This window comes from Lynx rufus, unplaced genomic scaffold (assembly GCF_022079265.1).
Source record: "Lynx rufus isolate CCGP_SWC_20201006 ecotype Redwood Valley unplaced genomic scaffold, mLynRuf1.p SCAF_2, whole genome shotgun sequence".
Taxonomy (NCBI): Eukaryota; Metazoa; Chordata; class Mammalia; order Carnivora; family Felidae; genus Lynx; species Lynx rufus.
Genome location: NW_025814834.1, coordinates 163,909,812 through 163,932,782, shown reverse-complemented (window position 1 = coordinate 163,932,782; position 22,971 = coordinate 163,909,812). Strand labels below are relative to the sequence as shown.

The 22,971-nt window shown below is 38.1% G+C and overlaps 1 protein-coding gene and 1 long non-coding RNA gene across 11 annotated transcripts in view; one reads left to right on the top strand and one right to left on the bottom strand.

The window, feature by feature from the left end:
- The window catches only part of LOC124516346 (uncharacterized), a 106,174-nt gene extending 99,889 nt beyond the window's left edge, over positions 1-6,285 (top strand). Inside the window, exons 4-5 of one of the 3 annotated variants that reach the window (XR_006963030.1) lie at positions 4,819-4,940; positions 6,248-6,285. This is a non-coding gene — a long non-coding RNA (uncharacterized LOC124516346). Of the gene's footprint in view, positions 1-4,818; positions 4,941-5,624; positions 5,668-6,247 lie in introns of those variants that run through there. The other 2 variants (XR_006963032.1, XR_006963031.1) reach the window with 2 other exon arrangements.
- PTGER3 (prostaglandin E receptor 3) overlaps positions 1-22,971 on the bottom strand; it is a 181,463-nt gene that overhangs the window by 4,896 nt on the left and 153,596 nt on the right. Inside the window, exon 3 of one of the 8 annotated variants that reach the window (XM_047085632.1) lies at positions 19,793-22,361. The exons of 5 other annotated variants lie outside the window; for them this stretch is intronic. In XM_047085632.1, coding sequence (XP_046941588.1) covers positions 22,149-22,361 — 213 coding nt within the window. In that variant the 3' untranslated portion in view covers positions 19,793-22,148. Of the gene's footprint in view, positions 1-19,792; positions 22,362-22,971 lie in introns of those variants that run through there. 2 more of the 8 variants (XM_047085637.1, XM_047085636.1) reach the window with 2 other exon arrangements.

Here is a 22,971-nt window from a genome sequence, read left to right as displayed (position 1 = left end):
TATACCTTCACAGTCTTCTTATGTTTGTTTTATATATCATGTCCAGGACTTTTACCTGCACTTAGGGGAAGGAATAGGAAGAAATGCTTTTACTGTACTGTGGTCCAGAACCAGTGACCTAGTGAGATTTTAGAACTTCATGAAGCCTAACTTTGTTTAGGAATTTTTTAATTTGATTAAGCACCTTTTATTAAACATTTTCTTTGTTATCTAATTGAAGACAATAGAGACATGAGTTACAGTGGAGGAATCACCTCATACCACCTCTAAAAGCTAAACTAATGAATTCAGTGTATCATCTTCAAAGAACAGTGTGATTTCCTTTGGAAACCAATAGCAATAGGGCTTGACTGTGGCTTAGGTTTGTACTAAAATGACTAAAGGAAGAAATGTGTGAACCGATTATTAACATGAAACTTCAAAAGGGGGAGTGTTCTAAACACAGTTATAATTCTATCCTTTTCAACATCATGAAGTGAGAAAATGCCCTGTACAGAGGAGTGGATTTTCCAATACTGTATTCCTAGATGCTCCGTCCTTAGACAGAAAAATGTATTCCCTGGGCTAGCATAATCTAATTCATCCCTTTTGTTCTGATTCCACAAAAGTAACTTTGCACTTATCTGTTGAACTCCAGGCCAAGTTCTTAAGGAAAATAAGCTGAGTAGAAGATTCAAATATCTGATATCTGTAGAAATTTTATTTCTCACTAGAATTCTTTAAACTGGCATGCTCACTAGTATCTCATGAGTTTTGATTAGTGTGAGCCAGTTTCTTATTTCCAAACCTTCAAAGCTGAGGAACTGATGATAAAAAGAAGGAGCCAGAGCATTTTACTGCCTCCTTGTGAAGCTCAGATGGCTTTCTTAAGTACTTTCTCTAAACTCCTTAAATTATTCCAATTAAGTTAGATATATGCTTTAGAAATAGCTGAAACTATACTGCTTTAACATGATGACAGATATTAATACCTAATAGACACTAACTACAGTGAGCTAAGAATTATAAAGAAAAAATATCCTTAAATATTAATATTCAAAAGAGTAAATGTTTCCCAGAGGTAATCTGACAATGTGATAGTAATAATTCTTCCATTCAACAAATATTTATCGAGTGACTTGTACTGTCCCAGGTCTTAGGATATACCAGAAAAGGCAGCAGACAAAACTCTTGTCTGCGGAACTCACATTCTAGAGAATGGCAAAAGGACAGAAATAAGACATATAAGTCATATGGTTGTTAGAAAGTTAATAGGTGTCATGGAAGAGAAAAAGTAAAACAGGGTGAAGAAGATCAAGAGTGTGAAGGTTGGGGGTAAGGCAGGATGTAATGGAAAAGAAGAAGGTCCAATTGAGAAGGTGAGATTTTTGCACAGACTTAAAGGACATGAGGGATGTAACAAGGACATCTTGTAAGATGGATATGTTACAAGGACATCTGAGGATAAAGCATTGAAAGAGAAAATGATGGAAAGGATGGCATCAGAGAAGCAATGAAGGTACACATGATAATGTGGACATTTTTTGGCCATTTTTGAAACTAAGTCTTATACTGACTGACACAAGAAGCCATTGAAGATATTGTTTAAACTTTTGTTTTGATATGATTTCAAACTTACAGCAAAGTGAAAAGAACAAGGAATATTTTTATTTACATTAACCAATTGTTTACTTTTTCTCCCAATTGTTTTTATCATTTGCATTCTCTCAATAGGTGATAGAAAGATAGATGACGGATAGATAGATAGATAGATGATTTTTTTTATTATTTTTTTTTTTAATTTTTTTTTTCAACGTTTATTTATTTTTGGGACAGAGAGAGACAGAGCATGAACGGGGGAGGGGCAGAGAGAGAGGGAGACACAGAATCGGAAACAGGCTCCAGGCTCTGAGCAGTCAGCACAGAGCCCGACGCGGGGCTCGAACTCACGGACCGCGAGATCGTGACCTGGCTGAAGTCGGACGCTTAACCGACTGCACCACCCAGGCGCCCCTGATAGATAGATGATTTTTCTCTGAACTATTTGACAGTAAACTGGAGACATTTGTGACCCCTTACCACTAAATAGTTCAGTGAATATTTTCTAAAAACAAGGACATTCTCTTACATAACTATACTACAATTAACAAAATCAGGAAAATTGATATTGATAAACACTGTTATCAAATTCATAGCCTATATTCAAATGTTATCAATTTTCCCAATAGTATACTTTATAGCTGTATTTTTCCCTCTGACACAGACCTGGAATCATTTTTTTTTCTTTAAGAAGTCTAGTTCCTTTTAATGCAAATGATAAGTAGAAGTCAAGACATAGGCATTAGGTATGCTCATTGTTAATGCTGTCATAACTTTTAGATAATCTCAGTGGACACATTTAGTACATGTACATGTACATACACATATATGGTTGTATCTATAATCACTTCTAAATGTGTTTAGCTAGGTAGGTAGATATTAAAAATCATGAGTTTATATTAATACTTTCTATTTCAATCCAATACAAATGTTTCTTCTTTCCACATATATAGCTTCCCCCTAAAATACTAGTCCCATTACTTTCAATATATTTACTCGTATGTTTAAGCAAGTTTTAATATTGCTAACCCATAGTATTGCAAAAAGCCAAACTACTAACTGAAGTTCAATATTTGTTTAAAGTTTTTAAAGGTAAAATTTCATGCAACAAAATGGATAACTCTTAAATGTACAACTTGATAACTTTTGACAAATGTTTACATCTGTGTAACCTGCAACCCGTCTAGTTCTGGTAAGTATGGAACAGAACCAGTTATGGAAAAGAAGTCCTCAAGAACATATGCAAGGAGGTGATTATAATGACTGACCAGAGAATTTTATTTATTTATTTATTTATTTATTTATTTATTTATTTATTTTAAGATTTTATTTTTAAGTAATCTCTGCATCCAACATAGGGCTCAAACTCACAACCCCAAGATCAAGAGTTGCATGCTCTACTGACTGAGCCAGCCAGGCGCCCCCCAAGAGAATTTTAGTGAGGTGCGGAGAGGAGCTAAGGACATGGGGACTGAAATGGATAGGAGATGGAATTAGTGGATTTTGAGATTCATGCGGGGTTGAAGGGTAATAGGGGACATTTTCTTTTGCTGTGTCTGTCATGTCTCTGTGACAACACAGTGATTGGCACAATAGATGTTCATTGTCAAATGTGAAAATATATTGAGAATTCATTTGCTTTTGAATAATCCTAATGGTTTCTTTTCCTTGGGAACAGCTTTCCTTTTCAAGGCCACTTGTAGGTTGGTGCCCACATTTATAACTTGCTTTCTACATTTGCTAATCTTAATACGAATGTGTGAAATAAAAGAGAGAACACAAAACCTGTCTTACGGTTATTATTACTTAGTTTAGACGGCAATTCAGCATTTCCAAGAAAGACGCCTTTCACCTTTACAATGTTAACGAACAAATGCATCACCTTCTAATGAGAGACTTTTGGTCCTGAAACGCATCTGAAACGTTATAGAGTCCATTTAAAATTTTGTATTCTAAAATAATTACAGTTAGTTATAAAAATACCTCTAAGAATGTGGTGTGAAAGAAAACTATGTTTTCTCCTTCTGTCTTGCTTAATAGTTGATAGCATTAAATTTTCTATTTTAAAAAGAAAAAAAAAGATGTCAAAATCTTATGAAGCCAGCAGATTTAACTCCAAAATTTCCATATAGGTTATTTATTTTTAGACTTCAGCTGATAGAAAACATCTGTTTTGCTGCAACTTTAATATAACCTAAAAATGCATATGTTCATCATCTTTGTCTCATTGATGTAATTTATATCACCCATATGAAAAACCCTTCCCAAATAATCCTTGACTTGAGGTACTGTAAGTAGAAGTAAATGGTCACTTGCAACACATAAATTCAATCTACAGTTCACTGACCATAGTTTCAGCTGATGTATTCTCTTTATTGCTTTATTAAACGAGATTTTATATTTGTACTATAATATGCATAGATTAAAGATAGCCATCAAAAACAGTGAATGGTGCAAGAGTAGCTGGTATATTTTCATAACAGACTTTAAATTCTGTGACCTTAGGAGTTTATTGAATCTCTTTATAGTTCACATCTCAGTTGGCTAAATGGGGTGATGGAGGCAGTGACCTGATCTGTTTAGTCTAGAGATTTATACGAATTACAGATTCTTTTTTGGGTTTCTTTTTTTTTTTTTTTTTTTTTTTTGGTGCAACATGGTTTTTGGTCATTTCATTGCTCTTTAGTATCACCTTTAGAAAGTATATAGAAAAAGAGCACAAAGGTAAAATAAATGTATCATTTTTAAATTTTATGTCTCAAATGTACCAGTAATTACAACTGAGATATAGACCGAAAGGTTTAAAATAATCACTTTTTTTCCCTGACAGACTTTCTAAAATTCTACTATTCTCTAAAGCCTCTTCTCTGTGGGTATAGTTCTCTATTATTTTTCCCCCATTCTGGGCTTAGATTTCCTCATCTGTAAAAAGGGGCGGTTTACTACGGTGCCCCATCTAGCTACAAATAAGCAATGTATCTAAAGCACCCTACTCAGTGTGGCTTGAGATTTAAAGGTCTGTTGAACACTCTGGGAGACAGCTTTGGGCAAGATCAGTCTCCTGAAGGATATTCAAGGGTTGCTCATGAGGAGGGGAGTCAGGGAGTGCGAGACTCACTTTTCAATGTGCTTCTTGGTTGTTTCAGTGTTTAACTACATACTAGTTTTAAACATGGCTTACAAAACAAGAAGCAACCTCACTGCCACAGGTCTGACCTGCCTGGGAATCTCTTTATTCAGGTATCCCTGAACCCTATTATTATGCAGACCCCTGAATTGGGTGGACTGTCTCTCAGCCAGAATTTGGAGAGATCAAGGAGGCACTGATTGATCTTCCCCACCACGGAAAATTACCACTCTGGGTAGGTCCAGGATTTTCACTGGTAAATTCACCTCCTCCCCCCTCCCCTCCCCTTCCTCCTTTTGACAGGTAAACTGAGTCCCAAAGAGACATGACACCACACCCTAGTCCAGGGGCACGCTCTATAGTTCTTCTATTGTTAATAAATACATTCAACACTGAACTTCAGCAAAGAAAGGGGTGAAAAATAGTGAGGGGGTGGAGGTAGGAAGCTAGGTTTACCAGTGACTTTGGGTAAGTTTATTTAATATTTTTGAATCTCAGATTTCTTGCCTATATTTGGGGTCAACAAAATCTACCTTGAAAAGATTGTAATGAGAATTAGAACTACAGTGTAAAGACTTTAGTATTACTGGGGAAAGAGAAGAGACATCATAGGACATCTTTACCATTATGTCCTGGAGTCAGGGAGCCTGTGTCCTATCTCTGACTGTTTAAGTGGACGTTGCCAACTTTTGCTTTTTCAGGAGTAAAAGTGAAATAATACTTTTTGTTTTTTCACAGTTACTAATAGAACGAAAAAAGTAATGAAATTACCTTTTTTATTGTAAAATGTTATAGAAACAAGTGAAATTAATGTTTACTAAACTGCTATTGGAGTTTTGAAATTATTAGTTTATTTTTCATATTTGAATAGAGTTGCTTAGGTTGAAATTAAAATTTTTTTTTAACGTTTATTTTTGAGACAGAGAGACAGAGCATGAATGGGGGAGGGGCAGAGAGAGAGGGAGACACAGAATCGGAAGCAGGCTCCAGGCTCTGAGCCATCAGCCCAGAGCCCGACGCGGGGCTCGAACTCACGGACCGCGAGATCGTGACCTGAGCTGAAGTCGGACGCTTAACCGGCTGAGCCACCCAGGCGCCCCAGGTTGAAATTTTAAAGAAATTACTAGATGTCAAACATACAGTCGGATGAGCAGTCTCTATGTTATTCTCCTTTGCTTCTCTTGTCGCTGATAAGCAGCACCACCAGGGCTGACCTGAGGCAGAAATGAGACCATGTGGTCTTGGCTGCTGTCCCTGGTCTGCCCCAAGACACCTGTGGGGTGAGATTCCCTATTCTCATGCTGAATTTCATCCTCTTGCTCATTGCCTCCATAAGTTACTTCTTAGAAAAGCAAAGAAACTAAATAAGTTTGAGCATTAAAAAAAAATGAATCACAATAAAAATGTCCTTTTAAAACTTTTTAGAGCATGATCATGAATATGGTCACTTTTTGTGATAAATACTAGAGAGACTTACCTATTTATTCCCATATTCCATTCAGTATCTTTTTTTTTTTCAACATTTATTCATTTTGGGGACAGAAAGAGACAGAGCATGAACGGGGGAGCGGCAGAGAGAGAGGGAGACACAGAATCGGAAACAGGCTCCAGGCTCCGAGCCATCAGCCCAGAGCCCGACGCGGGGCTCGAACTCACGGACCGCGAGATCGTGACCTGGCTGAAGTCGGACGCTTAACAGACTGCGCCACCCAGGCGCCCCAGCCATTCAGTATCTTTAAGAAGCCTAGTCTGTTATATTTTTATTAGTTTCTTTTCTTCAATTTATTTGTCAATGGCTTTACATGTGTGTTTAGAAATTGACTTTATTTTAACCGATTTCGTGAAGCTTTGCGTCTGCGACAAGATTTGCAATTGCACTTGGCACTGTATTTACTTGGCATTATATTGGCATTAGATTTTACAATATCTGGCAATCAGCAAGAAACAGATAAAACATTATACGTAATGGGAGAAAATAGAAGCTAGTGATTAACTCATCAGTGAACATGTATGTGTTATTAAGACTTTTGCATCACTATACAATCTGCACTAGTATTATTATTCTCATTTCACACAGGTAGAAACTGAGGCTTGGCCTTGTTAAACTCACCTATAATATAAAGTTAGTTTTGTAAGTGACATAGTCAAGAATTGAACGTACATCTGACTTTCAGGGCCCTAACAACATTATAGTAAACAATAAAGAACTTCAATTTGGTTATGTGTTTTAAAGGAAAAGGAAAGCAAAGAAACAAGGTCAAGGTCAATAAAAACTGTTAAAAACTGTTAATTAAATACACAATTGTGTGATCTAGACAATTAATTTTGCGTGAATTCAGAAAAGGATATAGATTCATAGAATTAGAGAAGATGGGGAATATAGAGATAATTTAGTAATGTCCAAGGCAAGAAAATTGATTGTCCCAAACCACATAATCTGTCAATGACAGGGATGGGTTTTAGAGCTACAATCCCTTGCTTTTTCCAAGATAAATTTGTGTCAAAGTAAAAAAAACAAAACAAAACAAAACAAAAAACATCATATCTTAATTGTGAGATCTGAACTTAAAATTTTTTTTAATATTTATTTATTTATTGAGAGAGAGAGAGAGTGAGAGCACATGTGAGCAGGGGAGGAGCAGAGAGAGAGGGAGACAGAAGATCTGAAGCGGGCTCTGCACTGACAGCAGAGAGCCCACAGAGAACCCACAAACCATTAGATCATGACTTGAGCCAAAGGCAGATGCTTAACTGACTGAGCCACCCCAGCACCCCAGATTCAAAATTTTTAATAACATCCATCATGAAGTTAGCCCAAACTGGAGAAACTTGATATTACAGTGACACAGAAGAGATGGAGAAAAATATTAGAATGATCCAGCCATTCAACCTGTCTAGATGGAAGCTTTAATGTATATCAGACACTGTTGGGTCCTGTGGCTGCGGAATTAATGAGTAGCTCCCAGTCTGTTAGGAAACCAAGAAACATCTACCAACAAGGATAATATAATGTAATAAGGGCAATTTGAAAGGCAAATCACAAAATGCTGTGGGCACAAAATGAGTGGGGAGGAATTAATTCAGCCTGAGAGATTTCTATTGATTCTGCTGTGGTGCTCCACAAAAGAGATGAGATTTGAGTATAACAGGCATCTAAGAGGCTGAAGGCTGTGCCAATCAGAAAGAACAGCAAAGGTATAAGATGTCATACAGCAAAGTGTGTTAAAGAAATAGCAAGAGATTCAACGAGGCTCTAAATATTTATCTAAGAGCCCCAGAAATGTATTTTGAAGAATGCTTAGCTTGTGAAAATTGTCGAACCATTCTGTTCAGAAATGTTTTGCTAATTTCAAATTTTTCTTAATTTTGCAAAAATCCTTTAGCATACTTTCCCACTCTTCTGGTATCAGCATTAGCAGCCTCACCATTGACATTTACATTTTAATAATTGTCAAAAGATGTAAGTGTTGACCACCCATAACTAAGCACAAACTCTCATCACATTGGCTATATTTTGCCTATACGTCTTTGAAAAAATGTCTAGACTTTGTCAGACTATTTGTGTTTCAGTTATGAATGGAATTCAATAAAAGGGTAACAAACTCAAATGGCATTGACTAAATGTGAACTAATGCAATGAGAATCTTTCCAGTTCCATAAGCAAAAATATCTTCCCCTTATGGTATCTGCTCTTTGCAGTATGTTCTCCTCTCAGAAGAGTTACCACTCATAAAACTTATTTTGTTTTTTTTTTTTCCTACATAAAGCAAAACTTTCTCATCCTTAACATTTTTTTTAATGCCTCAGTGGAATTCTTTGGCTAAGTTCAAGTTTGCACGAGCTTGGAGGGCATCTATATTATAACAGCTTCCATGTCTGTTTCCTTCCTCCTTCCTCCCAGCTCTGAATAGATGGGATCTTAAGGGAAGGGATGAAATCTCACTCATTTAGTATTTTCAGTATCTGGCACTTAGTAGATATTCTATCAGTGAGAAATAGATGAATGAGAATAAGTGAATGAAACTGGTGAAAGCCCCATTGATCTGAGAATTATGAATCTGGTAAGGAGTAAAATTTAGTTGTCTAAGAAAAGAGATTACCTGAGGGAACCTGGGTGGCTCAGTCGTTTGAGCATCTGACTTCAGCTCAGGTCATAATCTCACCACTTGTGTGTTTGAGCCCCGCGTCAGGCTCTGTGCTGACAGCTCGGAGCCTGGAACCTGCTTCAGATTCTGTGTCTCCTCCTCTCTCTGCCCCTCCCCTGCTCTCTCTTTCTTTCTTAAAAAAAAAAAAAAAATTAAAAAAAATTTTTTAAAGAGAAAAGAGATTACCTGAAATACTGGGATTTTATGGAACCAAAAATAACCCTCCCCTTTTTACCCATTCCTGAGTTTGTAAAGTTAGACACATAAAATATATGGACATTTCTTTAAGTAAGTTATGCTACTGATACTGTTTAAAGATCATGACCTAAGTCATGACTTAAGTCATCATTTACAATCAAAATAGTTTTCCAATACTTTATCCCAGGGTTGCATAAACTTATCTCCCAAGTTACCTGCATGGCTGACACCACAGGGCCCTCCCAAAGGAGAGTCTCTTTACCACTTGACAGAGAGTAAATCAGAAGATATTTGTTCATTCTAGAAATATTAATCATACACCTGTTATGTACTAGGCAATAGAGATATGATGCTGAATAATTTCTGTGATCACAATGTTGGACTGAAGTGAACAGGTTATTTCAATATAGCATAATGGTGAGCAATAGGGAACTAAGGGAGGACAGGAAGACCCCAAAGCCTGGACTTAGAAAACTCCAGGAATGTTTTCTATGGGATATCTAAGATGTGGCTTGAGGGAAGAGTAATAATAGCTCTCTAGTAAAAAAGGAGTGTTGCAGACCCCCCCCCCAAAAGTATCTGAAACATAAAGAACTTTTTAAAAGTAATTGGTGGGTAGAATAAGAATGGACAGAGAGATATAGAGAAGGAAGAGAAAAGGAGAATGAAAACAAGACAAGAACAGTTGGTAGAGGACAGTTCAGGGGGGCTTTGCAAGCAATTTTAGGTACTTTCCATTAGAATCTTTCCTAAATGGAATAATAGTTAACTGAATGGTTTCCAGCTAGAGAATGACATGTGACAATGGCCACTTTGTGAAATATGTTAGGAAAGATGGCGGGAGGACCATTTGGGAGACTTGAACATCAGTAGAGGCAGGAAGGTTGGAGAGAAGTAGATAGATTTAAGAAGCATATAGGATGCAACATCAGGAAGAATTATGGCAAGTTAGTTGAAGAAGAAGTCAAGCCTGATGCCACTGATCTCTCGCTTAAGTGGAAAGATGGTTTGTCATTCTCTAATCAAAGTAAGATGCGGGGGATGGAGGGGTGTGATTTAGGGTGATGATAATGAATTCAATTTTAGATTGATGAGTTTGGGGTGTTTGGGGGTCATTATTATAGCCACATCCAGTTGGCAGTAGGATATATAGAAAAAATGAAACACAAATGTACTCTGGGCTGGAGACAAAGATTTGAAGAACATTAACAAGATGACAGGTTGATCCAGGTGTTGACATTGCAAAATCTAAAATAGAAGAGATACTGAAAAACTGAAATTGTATACTGAAAGTTAACATGATATAAAAATGATTTTGAAAAACAGATTCTTGGGGCTCCCGGGTGGCTCGGTCGGTTGGGCGTCCGACTTCGGCTCAGGTCATGATCTCACGGTCCGTGAGTTCGAGCCCCGCGTCAGGCTCTGTGCTGACAGCTCAGAGTCTGGAGCCTGTTTTGGATTCTGTGTCTCCCTCTGTCTCTGCCCCTCCCCTGTTCATGCTATGTCTCTCTCTGTCTCAAAAATAAATAAACGTTAAAAAAAATTAAAAAAAAAAAAGAAAAACAGATTCTTTCAGGAGTGGTTATTACAAAAGCTTCAAGTATTCCCCTTGGGCAGTTATAGAGCAGTCTATCCACAAAAGTATATTTAGTACATAATATGAACTACAGTTGCATCTAATTGCCATGGATTTACTTGCTAATGGTGGCTTTTGTTTGTTTGTTTTCTCAGTTACAACTGGAAATTCTCCCCCATGTTCATCTTTGCCCAGTGTATGATTTGGAACAGCTCAATACAATTAGCAATTTCAGTTCAGAACATTGCCAGTATTGGAAAAGCAAAGTGTGACATGTCCTACAAATTAAGATGCACTGCCAAGTATCTTCAGGGTTCCTTGGCTCTGTATGATTAGCTCCCCCATTCATCATGTGTTCATGCAGAATTTTACCATGCCGTCTTGAGAGAATACAGGTGCCCAAAATTCAAGATGTAACTGAGTTAGAGGATTCTACTGCTGGAAGAAAACTTAGAATCTACTAAAGCCAACCTCATTCAAGAATCATGGAAAAATCTTTAAGTCTATTTAGGGCAGTTTTCAACTGTGGGTTAAGATCCATTAGTGGGTTGTGAAATCACTTTGGTAGGTTACTACTTGATTGTTTTAAAAACTGAAATAGAATAAAATAGACTAGAATAGAAAATACCAAAGCATATCACACAAAGAACAAGTAAATATTGTTTTGTAGAAATAAAAGCATGGATAGGAATAGAAAAGAAAGGCATTTTAGTGACTATAACAACATGGATAAATGTGGGAAAGTAACAAAAAATAAGGAATGTGCAGGATTATCAAATAGTTCATGATGGTTATTGCTGAATATAAATGTAGATGACTTATGAGACAAAAAACTGGACCATTACTAGAGCCCATATTGCACTGGGTCATGAGAAACAACTGGGGAATTAATGTGTTATTCAGGAGGCAACAGAAAATCATGGAAGTTTTCTGAGCAGGGAATCAACATGATAGAAAGTGTAATTCTAGAACTGTATGGAAGGTCATCTTGTACAGAGATCAGGTAGCATTTGTAGTAATAATCCAGACATAAGGAACTCAAAATCTATGTGTGTCAAATTTCTTCCTGACTCAGGGATTTCCACAGGATGTTTCTTTTGCCTGGATGCTCTCTACCACAGCTGCTACCACCTTATGCTTAAGCTATTTACTTCTAGGTTTTCATATATCAGTGAAATTTCCTCTCTGAGGGAAACTTTCTGACCTTCGACACTAGGTTAAGATACATATCACACTTACAATCAAATAATTAATGTACTATTATTTAGCGTCTGTACCATCTGCTAGAATGTAAGCAGAGGGACTCCATAGCAGAGGGACTTTGTCTTGTTCAAAGCAGTATTCTCAGCAGAGTTGTGCCTTTTAAACTGTTGATTACTGATAACTTTCTGTTGAATAAATGAAAGAATGTTGATAGTAACTACAGAAAGAAAATTAAATGCAGAAGACATTGTAAAGGAAAACCCAGCAGGACTTAGGGATTCATTAGATAATTGAGCAAGGAAAAGGAAAGAACCAAAGATTGTCATTCCTTCTCTCAACAAACATTTGTCCCATATACTGTGTTAGACTTTAGGAAAATGGAGATGAATAAGACATAGTTTCATGGGCAAAAATCAGAGCAGGGGTGTCTGGGTGGCTCAGATGTCTGAGTGGCTTAAGTGTCCAATCTTTATCTCAACTCAGGTCTTGACCTCAGGGTTGTGAGTTCAAGCTCCCTGTTGGGCTCCACACTGGGCAGACAGCCACTTGAAAAAAATAAAAATTAAAAATTAAAAAAAAATTAAAGCAAACTTTTGCATAACACTTACTCTATGGCAGACACTGTTCAAAGCACTTGAGGTACATTAACCTGAAAACAATTTCACAAGACTAAATTCACTCTGATAAGTGGCAGAGCTAGGATTCAGTTCCAGTTTCTTAATTACCCTGCTGTACTGCTGCTTCAGCCTGAAGCAAGGAACACAGACAGGTAAACAGATGGTCACAAAACGACATCATAATATACGCACACACATGGTCCAGGTAGTAGCCCAAAGAAGAAAGTGGTTATCTATCAAAAAGGGAGGGTCCAGGAAAGGCTCAATGAGGGGAAGTGACATGAAACTGAGTTTGGGGGGATTAAATTGGAGTTTTCCATGTGGGAAACATGATGGGGAGACCACTCTAGATGACAGCTTTTCAAGGCAGGAAAGTATGAAATAACATGATGTTTAGGAGGGCCTACAATAAGTTTGGAATTCCTGGAAAATTCCTTGAAGCAGAGAACAGCAAATGGTGCTAAAGAGGTTAGAAGGAGAGGTTTGTCTACCACCCTAAGGAGCTGAGACCTGATTCTGAAGGCTGTAGGAAACACGGAAGCATCGTAAGCAGGAGGAGTGGATGGTATATAATACAAGATCAGACTTGCTTATTAGAAATATCGTGAAGCAGATAAACTGAGGGGTAAGCTAGAAGCAGAAAGACCGATTAGGAGACCACTGCAATCAGCCAGGTAAGAGATTATGGGACTAATATAAGGCAGTAATAGTGGACACAAAAAGAAAAGGATATATGAATTCTGCAGAGCTTGGAAAGGCACTGGATGTTGGGGAGAGAAAAGAAAAAAGTAAGGTCTTTTCAAGGTTCTTGACTTACACCAGACAACTAAAGAGTGGATGGGACAACCAACCAAGGGAGAGGATCTCAGACATTCAAGATGGTGGATTCCATTTGCAGCTCATGTCATTAGGGATAGTCTGACTTTCTAGGTAAAAAGGAATGCACTCAGTAATGTGGGGTCTCCATTAAATAAAATGTTTGAAGTTCACAGTGGACGCCATGGGTGCGAATAAAGTCATTGAGAAAGAACAAAGCAAAGAGCTGAGTGCTGAGCACAGAACCTTGAGGGATTGGTCACAGCAAGGCGAGAAGAAGGGGAGCCAGGGAAGTAAAGCAAACATGACCAGAGAGGCAGGAAGACATTCAGCCAGTGCATCACACATTCCAGAAACAACCTCCCCATGGACTACCATCTGGCAAATTCCTGCTTGTGTGTTCTTTCATTTCATGCTCACGTCGTGTTTCCTACTTTGGAAAGGCTTCCTTGATTGCCTCTTTCAATATAAATCCTTCTGTTCTTTGCTACCAACTGCTACTTGTGTATAATTTGCTCTTTATAGAAACTATCCCTTCATATTTCTGTCTGAATTTGTCTTAATGCTTGACTGTAAGCATCCTTAGGACTAGAATAATATTGAATCCATTGCCTACAGAAGATGCTTAATAAATGTTTGTTGAATGGAACAGTTTGGGAAACACTGAGTACCATTTAGTTTCCCTCAGAATGGGCCAGTAGAAAATCTATCTAACTGTATTCCCATTCGATGTTCCTAATTACAATTACTCGCAGTTCTCTAAGTAACCCCTGTTGATCTCTGTTCCTAGAAAACTCATCTCATATTAATTGCCTAATGAAGTCCTACTAATTTTTCAGAGCCCAATCACATCTTCCAGGAGGCCTTTGTCACTGCCAACCCAGATATCAAACCACCATCAAAGCCCCCAGACCCAAAAGTTAATCATCTCTCTTCTGTAGGAACTCTGTTTTATGCAGTTTGTGATTCCACATTTTTTTTTTTTGCCCTGACTATGCACTATGATTCTGATGTGTTCATCTCTGTGTCTCACATCGTAAACTTTGAGCTTCTTCAGTGGAAAACCAATGTCTTGAAGATCTGTGGCTCCAGCAGCTGTCACAGAAGCCAGCACATGGTGGTGGGTACTTGGGAAATGGGCCAGGAATTGGATGGTTCACAAGCTTATGGCCATCATGTGGGCCACCACTAGAGGGCACTAGCAGCTCAGTCAGACTGGCAGTACTTAAGGTGTTCCCATAGGCTGAGACTCCAAGACAGGGCCCTTTGTGAAGGCACCAGAACTCAAACTTGGACTTTTTTATTTCACCCTGGCAACAGGACGAAGGTGGTTGCGCTTATTTCTGCCTCAGTGTCTCTGTTCTGAATAGCTTATTGGATTTCTAGTTACCTTTTTATCCTCCATGCTCTCTCACATACATGTGTTCTCCTTACCTCATCAGGTATGTCTAAGGAACAACTCTATTCACATCACCTCTTTTTAGCATATTGTTCAAAGCCCTGTGCAGTTGCCCAACCTGCCTTTGCAATCGTATGTCTGCCACTGGTCCTGATCCTCCCTCATCCTACAAAAGCTCAATAAATATTTTTTGAACTGTGAAGTAATGGTTTTTCCACCAGGGCCCATTAAGTCACAGACCGGAGACGAGTGATTAGTTCCAAATGATCTGGGCAGGATAGAGGCATGCAAAAATGAATAGACAGTGAGGTCAAGCTAAGATTTCTAACATAAACGCACACCTGATTACCTAGTAGCTGGAGCCTTATCTGACCTGAAACTGGCTCTACTCTTAAGTCCCTGTGTGGAGTCAATCAATTTTTAAGGTGCTATTTTAGTTTATCAAAAATTAAATATGCTCTCTACTCCCATGTTCCATTGGAGAAGTATACCTGTCATATTAAGATACTTCTATCAAGTTCCACAGCCTTCTTGCTAAAAGTTTGTCACAGTTAGTCACTCAGAGAATTATAAATATCTGTAGCCTCTGATGTGGTTGTGTTGGAGGAAGGGAGGGGAAAAATGAAGAGGAGAAGGGTAGCAGTTGACTTTTGAAAAGCCATTGCCATATTAAGTATTTTGAATTGCTTCGATTGTTCTTTTCCATGGGTTTGAAGTTTATTGGACATGCTGCTATGAGTGGGTATGGCCTCATGTTGGTAAAGTTGTGAGGAATGGTTGTTTTTCTTGGCCATGTGTTCATATTGTTTTTCCAGCAAGGGATAGTGTATTTCTCTTGAAGAACTATTAATAACTTGTTTCCATCTTGTGAACAGTGTGCCTAACCGATGGTGCTTCCCTCTTTGCAATAGTTGTGTTTGTACAATGGCTGAAAGCTTTGTGTCTCACTTCTGATGGACTCATTTTTCAAACTGAATAAAAATAGCAACCATTATTGAATACTTATTATGTTCCAGGCACTGAACCTTATGTGCACTTAATCCTCACTGCTTATAGTAATTTATAAATTAAGTTCTACTTTTATCTCCATTTTACAGATGGAGAAAACTGAGACTTGGAGAAATTGAGTAAAGTGCCCAAGGGTTACCCAGCCCTAGTTCTATGTGATGCCAAAGTTTGCATGGCAGGTATGACACCCAGATCACAAATACAGATACATATAAAATACCTCATTTGTTTATTTTTATAAAATTAACCCAAATTGTTCTCTAAGCTTGTTTTGCCAGGGTGGTAGAAAATTCAGGGGCGCCTGGGTGGCTCAGTGGGTTGAGCGGCCGGCTTCGGCTCAGGTCATGATCTCGCGGTCCATGAGTTCCAGCCCCACGTCGGGCTCTGTGCTGACAGCTCAGAGCCTGGAGCCTGTTTCGGATTCTGTGTCTCCCTCTCTCTGCCCCTCCCCCATTCATGCTCTGTCTCTCTCTGTCTCAAAAATAAATAAACGTTAAAAAAAATTAAAAAAAAAAAAGAAAATTCAATTCGAGTCACTACTGGAACACACCATACCATGAAGCTGTGCTGTGTGGTCCTAGAGTTAGTTTTAGTTAGTACTACATCATCTGAGATACAGTCATTTGTCTACTTACTGAGTCCCAGTGTGATCTTCACTGTTCCAGACTAGAATCCAATCCTTCTGATCTGGCCATTCTTTTGCTCCATCTCACATTTGAGGCATCAAAGGGCATCTTTGGAGTTTGGAAGTTTGGAATCTGGTGCCCAGGGTGCCACTCTCGTGGTACACCGAAGAGACATTCCTACTGCCATGGGCCACCTCCCTGAAATGCTATTTTTGCTACTGAACAATGTGTGGGTCTTGACTTTGACCTCTTCCTGAGTTTCTCAAAATCCTGTCTACTGTCATCTTCAGGGTAATAGTAGCATAATTTCTTGAACAAGCTCTCAGTTCACATCACAAAGAGCCCTTTACTTTAAGCATCTTCTGTTTTCCACTGTGAAAAAATACCAGAGGCTAAGAAATAACAAATGTTTAGCTGTGAGGTAGGAAAATATAGGAAGAATAAAGGTAAGCTAATAGTCCCATAAATTGTTCTGCCGCATGTTTTGTTTTGTTTTGTTTTTTAGGTTTTTCAGATGGGTTAGTCTGAATGGGTGTGGGTTTGCTGATAAGGTATAATGAGTTTTGATGACTGTGTCTTTTCCTTGAAAGTCTATTTTATAGAACCCACTGCCAGGAATAGTAGTATGTCTCTTAAACCTCTGGTTTATTTTTGTGTGATGGATACCATGAGTCATGTGACAGACATTTCCCTCTCCACAGGTCTTTTGGAGACATTTCGATCAGATATGTGTCTGTGTATTCTGATATTCCTAAGAAATATTTTCTAGGCTGAGATGTTTGAAATAAAGAGAAATTTGCTTTAAAAATACTTCACAGGGCCACCTGGGTGGCTCAGTCGGTTAAGCGTCTGACTTCGGCTCAGGTCATTATCTCACAGTCCATGAGTTCGAGCTCGTGTCAGGCTCTGTGCTGACAGCTCAGAATCTGGAGCCTGCTTCAGATTCTGTGTCTCTCTCTCTCTCTCTCTGCCCGTCCCCTGCTTGTGCTCTGTCTCATATTGTCTCAAAAATAAATGAAAACATTGAAAAAAAATTTTATAAAAAAAAATACTTCACATTATCATATATGTCAGGACATGGTAAGGAGGGAGACTAATGAAAGTGGCCTCTGATTCAGTCTTTTTAAATAATTTTTAACATTTCTCTTTTTAAATATATAGATTCTAGATTTTTATGTTTAACTAGCAAATATGGTGTTACTACTAAGTAACACTTGTTTAGACCTGATATCACAAGTATAAAAGAAAACCAACAATATAATGCTTTCATCTTTGTTTCTCCTTAAATATTTGTTTTTCCTTCGTGGAACTGGGAGAAGAGAAAGTTTCAGGTCACCCCAGAAGGCACAGAATTGCTGGGCCAGCCATCTAGAAGCAAAGCACAATATGGACCTGTCCGTATTTATACCTCCTCCGCCCCAAGGCAATTCCATAGACTTGAACCTCCCCACCCTTCAGAACAGGAGAAAATTGAATTTATTTCCACTTAAGTTCCAGGAGGTTGCCATGTTCCCCATGGGCACTCAATAAATATTGACTAAATTGAATGTTGCCCTGTGTTATCTTCCTTTCTTTCTTTTTCCTTCCCTGGTCCTCTGACTGCTTTCTTGGGGCCTTGAAAATTATATATATATGTATTTTTCAGATTCTTTTTGTCTCATCAGCTCTCAGTGTGAGGCCTCTCTATTTTAGTATCACCTCTTTGTGTTTGTTTTCTCTGTGTGTCTTCTCTCAGTTTCTCTTGGAATCTGTTCTCTCTCTGCTTTCTTTTTCTGAGACTGTCTCTCTCTGTTCCTCTACTCCTCCCATCTCTCTGTCTCTCTGCCTGTCTCTCTCTCACAGATGTACCTTTCTGTATTTGTGTTTGTTCTCCCCCTGGAGTTATCATCTGAAGGGGTTCACAACAAGCCTCCCCAAAATGTGCTACATAGTCAGGTAGATTCTTTGAGCTGTAGTCAATGATGTCCCAAAAGACTCAAGGAAGAGTTTTTACCATCCCCTTAGCTGCCTAAAAGAATTTAGATAGAGGGCCTTGTCCCAGAAGAGAACAAATCACCAGATGAAACTACAAGGAATATGGGACAGGTATGGTAAACTTTCTGTGTCCTATTATCTTTACTTTGCATGGCAAACATCTGTTTACCACACATTTGCTCTTCCCATTTTCCTGTGAATTGTCTTTCTCCCCTTTGAAGTCTCAGACACCTACCCTCTTCTTAGCTCAAGATGTCAATAAGCCTTAGTTGCCTGACTGTCTGGGGGTCTCATATTGTTATGGCACTCCCATATGCAATTAAATTTGTCTTTCTCCTGCTAAGTTTTCCTATGTCAATTTAATTAATAGACCAGCCAAAGGAACCTAGAAGGGTAAAAGAAAAAAATTTTCCTCCCCTACACATCAAAAATCATTCCCTTTTTTTCCCAAGAGATTAGACATATTTGAAGATTTTTATAAGTGCTCAGAATAATTAATTTTATGCTTTCCCCCCCTTGAAATAGCATGTTTAGCCCCTAAATATGGGAATGCAGTAACAGTGGATTGGTCTGTATCAACTACAATACATTCTAAGTCATGTAGAGTGATTGTGTCAACTCTCCTCTGGATTTTCTGTTTGCACTCTGCCCAGACAGCACTGCATTCCTCTGTTCCTTCTGACACAAATACGGCAACATTTCACCAGGCGACTATTAGCCTAGAGGGAATACTAACTTCCCCCTTCCCCTAGAGTTTATATCCCATTCCAGTAATTTGGCCCCAGATACTGGCACAGAAACACTGGTTGCATAAAGTCCCTGGAGCCTGATACTTACTTTTTGTCCTCTGTGCCTCCAATTTTAAAAACTGAAATGGGACACTGGTTTGCTATTACTTTCCTACATTGACTTTCTGGTGAAGATTTGAAGGGTGTGGTCAACCGCCTCTGGGGTTTCACACAAGTAACTGTATTGCCTTGGGCATTAAAATTAATCCTCCAAACGTTATTGGTAAAATAACAAACTAATTGTTATCTAAGAAGGTATATGGAGGATTAAACTTTAAAGGTCCCTGGTATGGATAGACTAAACAAAACCTTTGCCTTTATATTTAGGAGAAAAATCATATTTTTTTCCCCTTAGACTCTCAATATTGAGAGCTTACCATGTGCCGACCACTTTATGCAAAATATCTCATTTACTCTTTATAGCAACTCTGCAAGTTAACAAGATGACCCACGTCCTCGTTTTGCAGATGAGGAACTGAGGCTAAGAGAAGTTAAGTGACTTGACAAAAATCATAGCAGAACTGAAACTTGTTGTGTGTATTTTCACGTTATTGAAATCAATTTTTGTGCCTAGAAAAGAGCTATTCAAGATTATTTTGGTGCAAAATTAGTATTCAATTAATTTGAAACCCTTGTTTTTCTTAAGCTTATATGCTAGTTTATAAATTGAATTAAGAAACTTATCAATCTAGCAAGTTTAATAATTTGAAGGAATACTTTACAACTTAATTAAATTCTTTGAATATCCAGCCACATTTATTAATGTGATATATTTTTATTTCCTTTTAAGTACATTGTGTGACTTAACAATCTTTCCAATAACTTAATTAATTCTTATAAATCTAATAAATTAAGTTTTTAGATATGGTGAACTTCAGTTTCTCTTAAATGTTTCAAATGAAATTTCAATCTGAAATGTTAAGTCTAAAGCAATGAATCAATTACTCATTTTAACTTGGAATTATAAGGTTTACCTCTTATTCTAATAGGTCTAATTTTCTTGAACAGTACAAATAATTAAACTTCGAAATAAGCACAGATTCCTAAAGACAAATATTTTAATGCTTTTATATTTTGGTTTTCTTATTCATAAAACAAAATTTTGCTATCATTAAAAGATAAGGACACAATGCTATCTCCCCATTAATTTTGATGTTACTTTCCTAAAGTAATTTTAGGAGATGCCTTCTCAATTTTCTGGGGTTTCTTAAATACCAGAATTATCAACAGGACATGACTGGACCCTTATCTGTTGGGACAATGTGTCTGTTGGGACACATTGAGATCTATTTACCTAAGTCAGTTCTCTCTGTGGTAGACAGCATTCCAAGATGACCTTTAAGATTTCTGCCCCCTAGTGTGCACAACCTGTATAACCACCTCCCCTTGGGTGTGGGTAGAATTTGTGAATATGAGGAGTTATTACTCTTACAATTGTTACATTACATGGCAAAAGGAATTTCCCAGATGTGACGAATTTCCAGATGGAATGAATTTAAGTTAATCAAAGGGGGGGAATTTCCCAAGCAGGTCTGATTTAATCAGGTGAGCCTCAAAAGAAGCCAGAAGCAGTGAGAGTACTCTCCTGCTGGCCTTGGAAAGGGACCTTCAAGTCTGAAAGGAGGTCATAGCCCTGGATGACACCTTGATTTCAGTCTTGATTTCAGTCTGATAAAACTCTGAGCAGAAGATCCAGCTAACCCACATCCAGAGTCCCCCTTAGGAACTGCCAGATAATAAATTTGTTTTGCTTTAACTTGCTAAGTTTGTGGTGATTTGTTAGAAATCAATTTAAAAAATGAATACATTCTCCAACAGGGTTGGTCTTACCACTTGTGTGCTTCAAGTTCAAGTTATACATACCTAAATCTTTTGTCCACTAACAGAGACCTGAATGCACCACCACCCCCAACTCCAGGCTGTTGTTCCTTGATAGGATTTTGCATCGTTTGCCAGGTGAGATATTTAAATGTCTTCCCATGTATAAGAGCTTTGTCAAATATCTAAGTTCCTGTATATAGGAACTTGAAGGAGCTCCTCTCTGTTTGTTATATTCTTCCTGTATTTGGGTCATAACTCATCTAGACAGTATAATGACATCCCATTGAATTCTTTATATCTTTCATCATTTTGCCTAACTATTCCAGTGTCAGTTTCTGGAAAACACTAGAGCCCACATCTGATTCTAGAATCAGACTCCTTCTATTCTTCCCTTTAATAAGCAGGCATAAGCTAAGTTTTGATGAACAGTCTTGAGTGTTGAAATGATATTGGGATTCCTACTTTCCCTCGTCATTCTGAGAGCATTCCAAAATCTCTCTGGCTAGTGTTCGTGGGTTCTCTCTGCTTTCTGTAAAACACTAGTAATTATATTCTGACATCATCACTTACTTAGTCCCTCAAAAATGTATAATGAGCCTTCTCTCCAATGATCCTGAAGTCCACTTGTGCATTTATTCATTAAGCTTTTCTCTTAACAGTACAATGATAGTTGACCATAATACATAATACTCTGAGACATACAAAGAATAAAAGATAACAATTCTTATTCCATAAGATTTTATGGTCTATTTGGAAACAAGATATGGATACAAAAAAATCAATAATTTTGCATACAAAATCATAAAGTTTAAGTGATACATGTTAAGTGACATGACTGGTAAAAATACTAAGTGGAGGTACAGATTAGAGTAAGTTAAAAAATGCAGAGCAAGTAGAATTTAAGTTCATTTATTCATTCAACAAGCATATATTTAGTGTCTCTGATGTGTCAGGTGCTATGTTAGGCACTGAGGGGCCAAGAATAAGGCACAGTCACCCTCTTCATCAAGCTAACATCATAGCTGAGAAAACAAAAGCATAAGAAAAGTATGAGGACACACACTATGAAAAACACTATTATGATGGTGTATACAATATGTAATGCAAAGGAAGTGGAGAGAGGGATTAGGCTGACTATAAAGATGGGTGGAAGTCAGGGGTGAGGGAGCCTTTCAAGAGGTGACATTTTTGTTGAGCCTTCTGGCAGAAATAACACTTGTCTTTTTGTTTAACCATTTCAGCCATGCCAAGAACTACCCCAAGCACTGTATACTAATGCTCATATAATCCTCCCAATGACTTCATTTGATCAAGGATATAACGGCAGTGTGGAGTAATTCCCAAAGATGACACAGAGGTCATTCGGTCACATCTCCTCCAGCATGGCTCCAATCTCCAATCAAAGCTATTCTCGTCTCTCTCAGACTTTTGCAGACTCCGGTCTCTCTGCTGCTGCCATTGCCTTACACCTGGTCTCTTTGCGATCTTTCAAAAACACAAATCAGATAATGTCAGTGCTCTGAACAAACTTTCCAACAGCTTCCCGTCTCACTTGCATTAAAACCTAAGGTTCTTAGCACAGCTTTCAAGATCCTGCGTGATTTTGCTCTCAACTCCTGTGACATCATTACCTACCACTCTCTCTTGAATCCGTCATTCTACAGCCACCCTTCTCCCTCTTTGCTGCTCCTTGAATGCACCAAGAATGCTCCTTGCTGATCTCCCTGTCTGGGACACTGTCTCCCAGATATTGGCATGCCTCACTTCCAGACCTCAATTCAGGTCTCTGAACAAATGTCATCTTCTCAGAAAAGCCTTCTTGACCAGCTGTGGAAAACACAACGCACTCACCTCTCTGCTCCCACTTCACTCTGAATCCTTACCCTGCTTTATTTTTCACTGTGACACTAATCAGATATTTTCTGTCTTCATCAATGAGAATAACGTCCTTGAACTTTATACTCCTCTTTACTTTATCCCCAACACGCAACACAAAGCTGGCACTAGAGGCTCAGTAAGTGGTGCTGAATCTGTGTATTCATTAATAAATGAAGTGATTTGTCAATGGTCACATTCTGGGTGTGTGGCAGGGTTG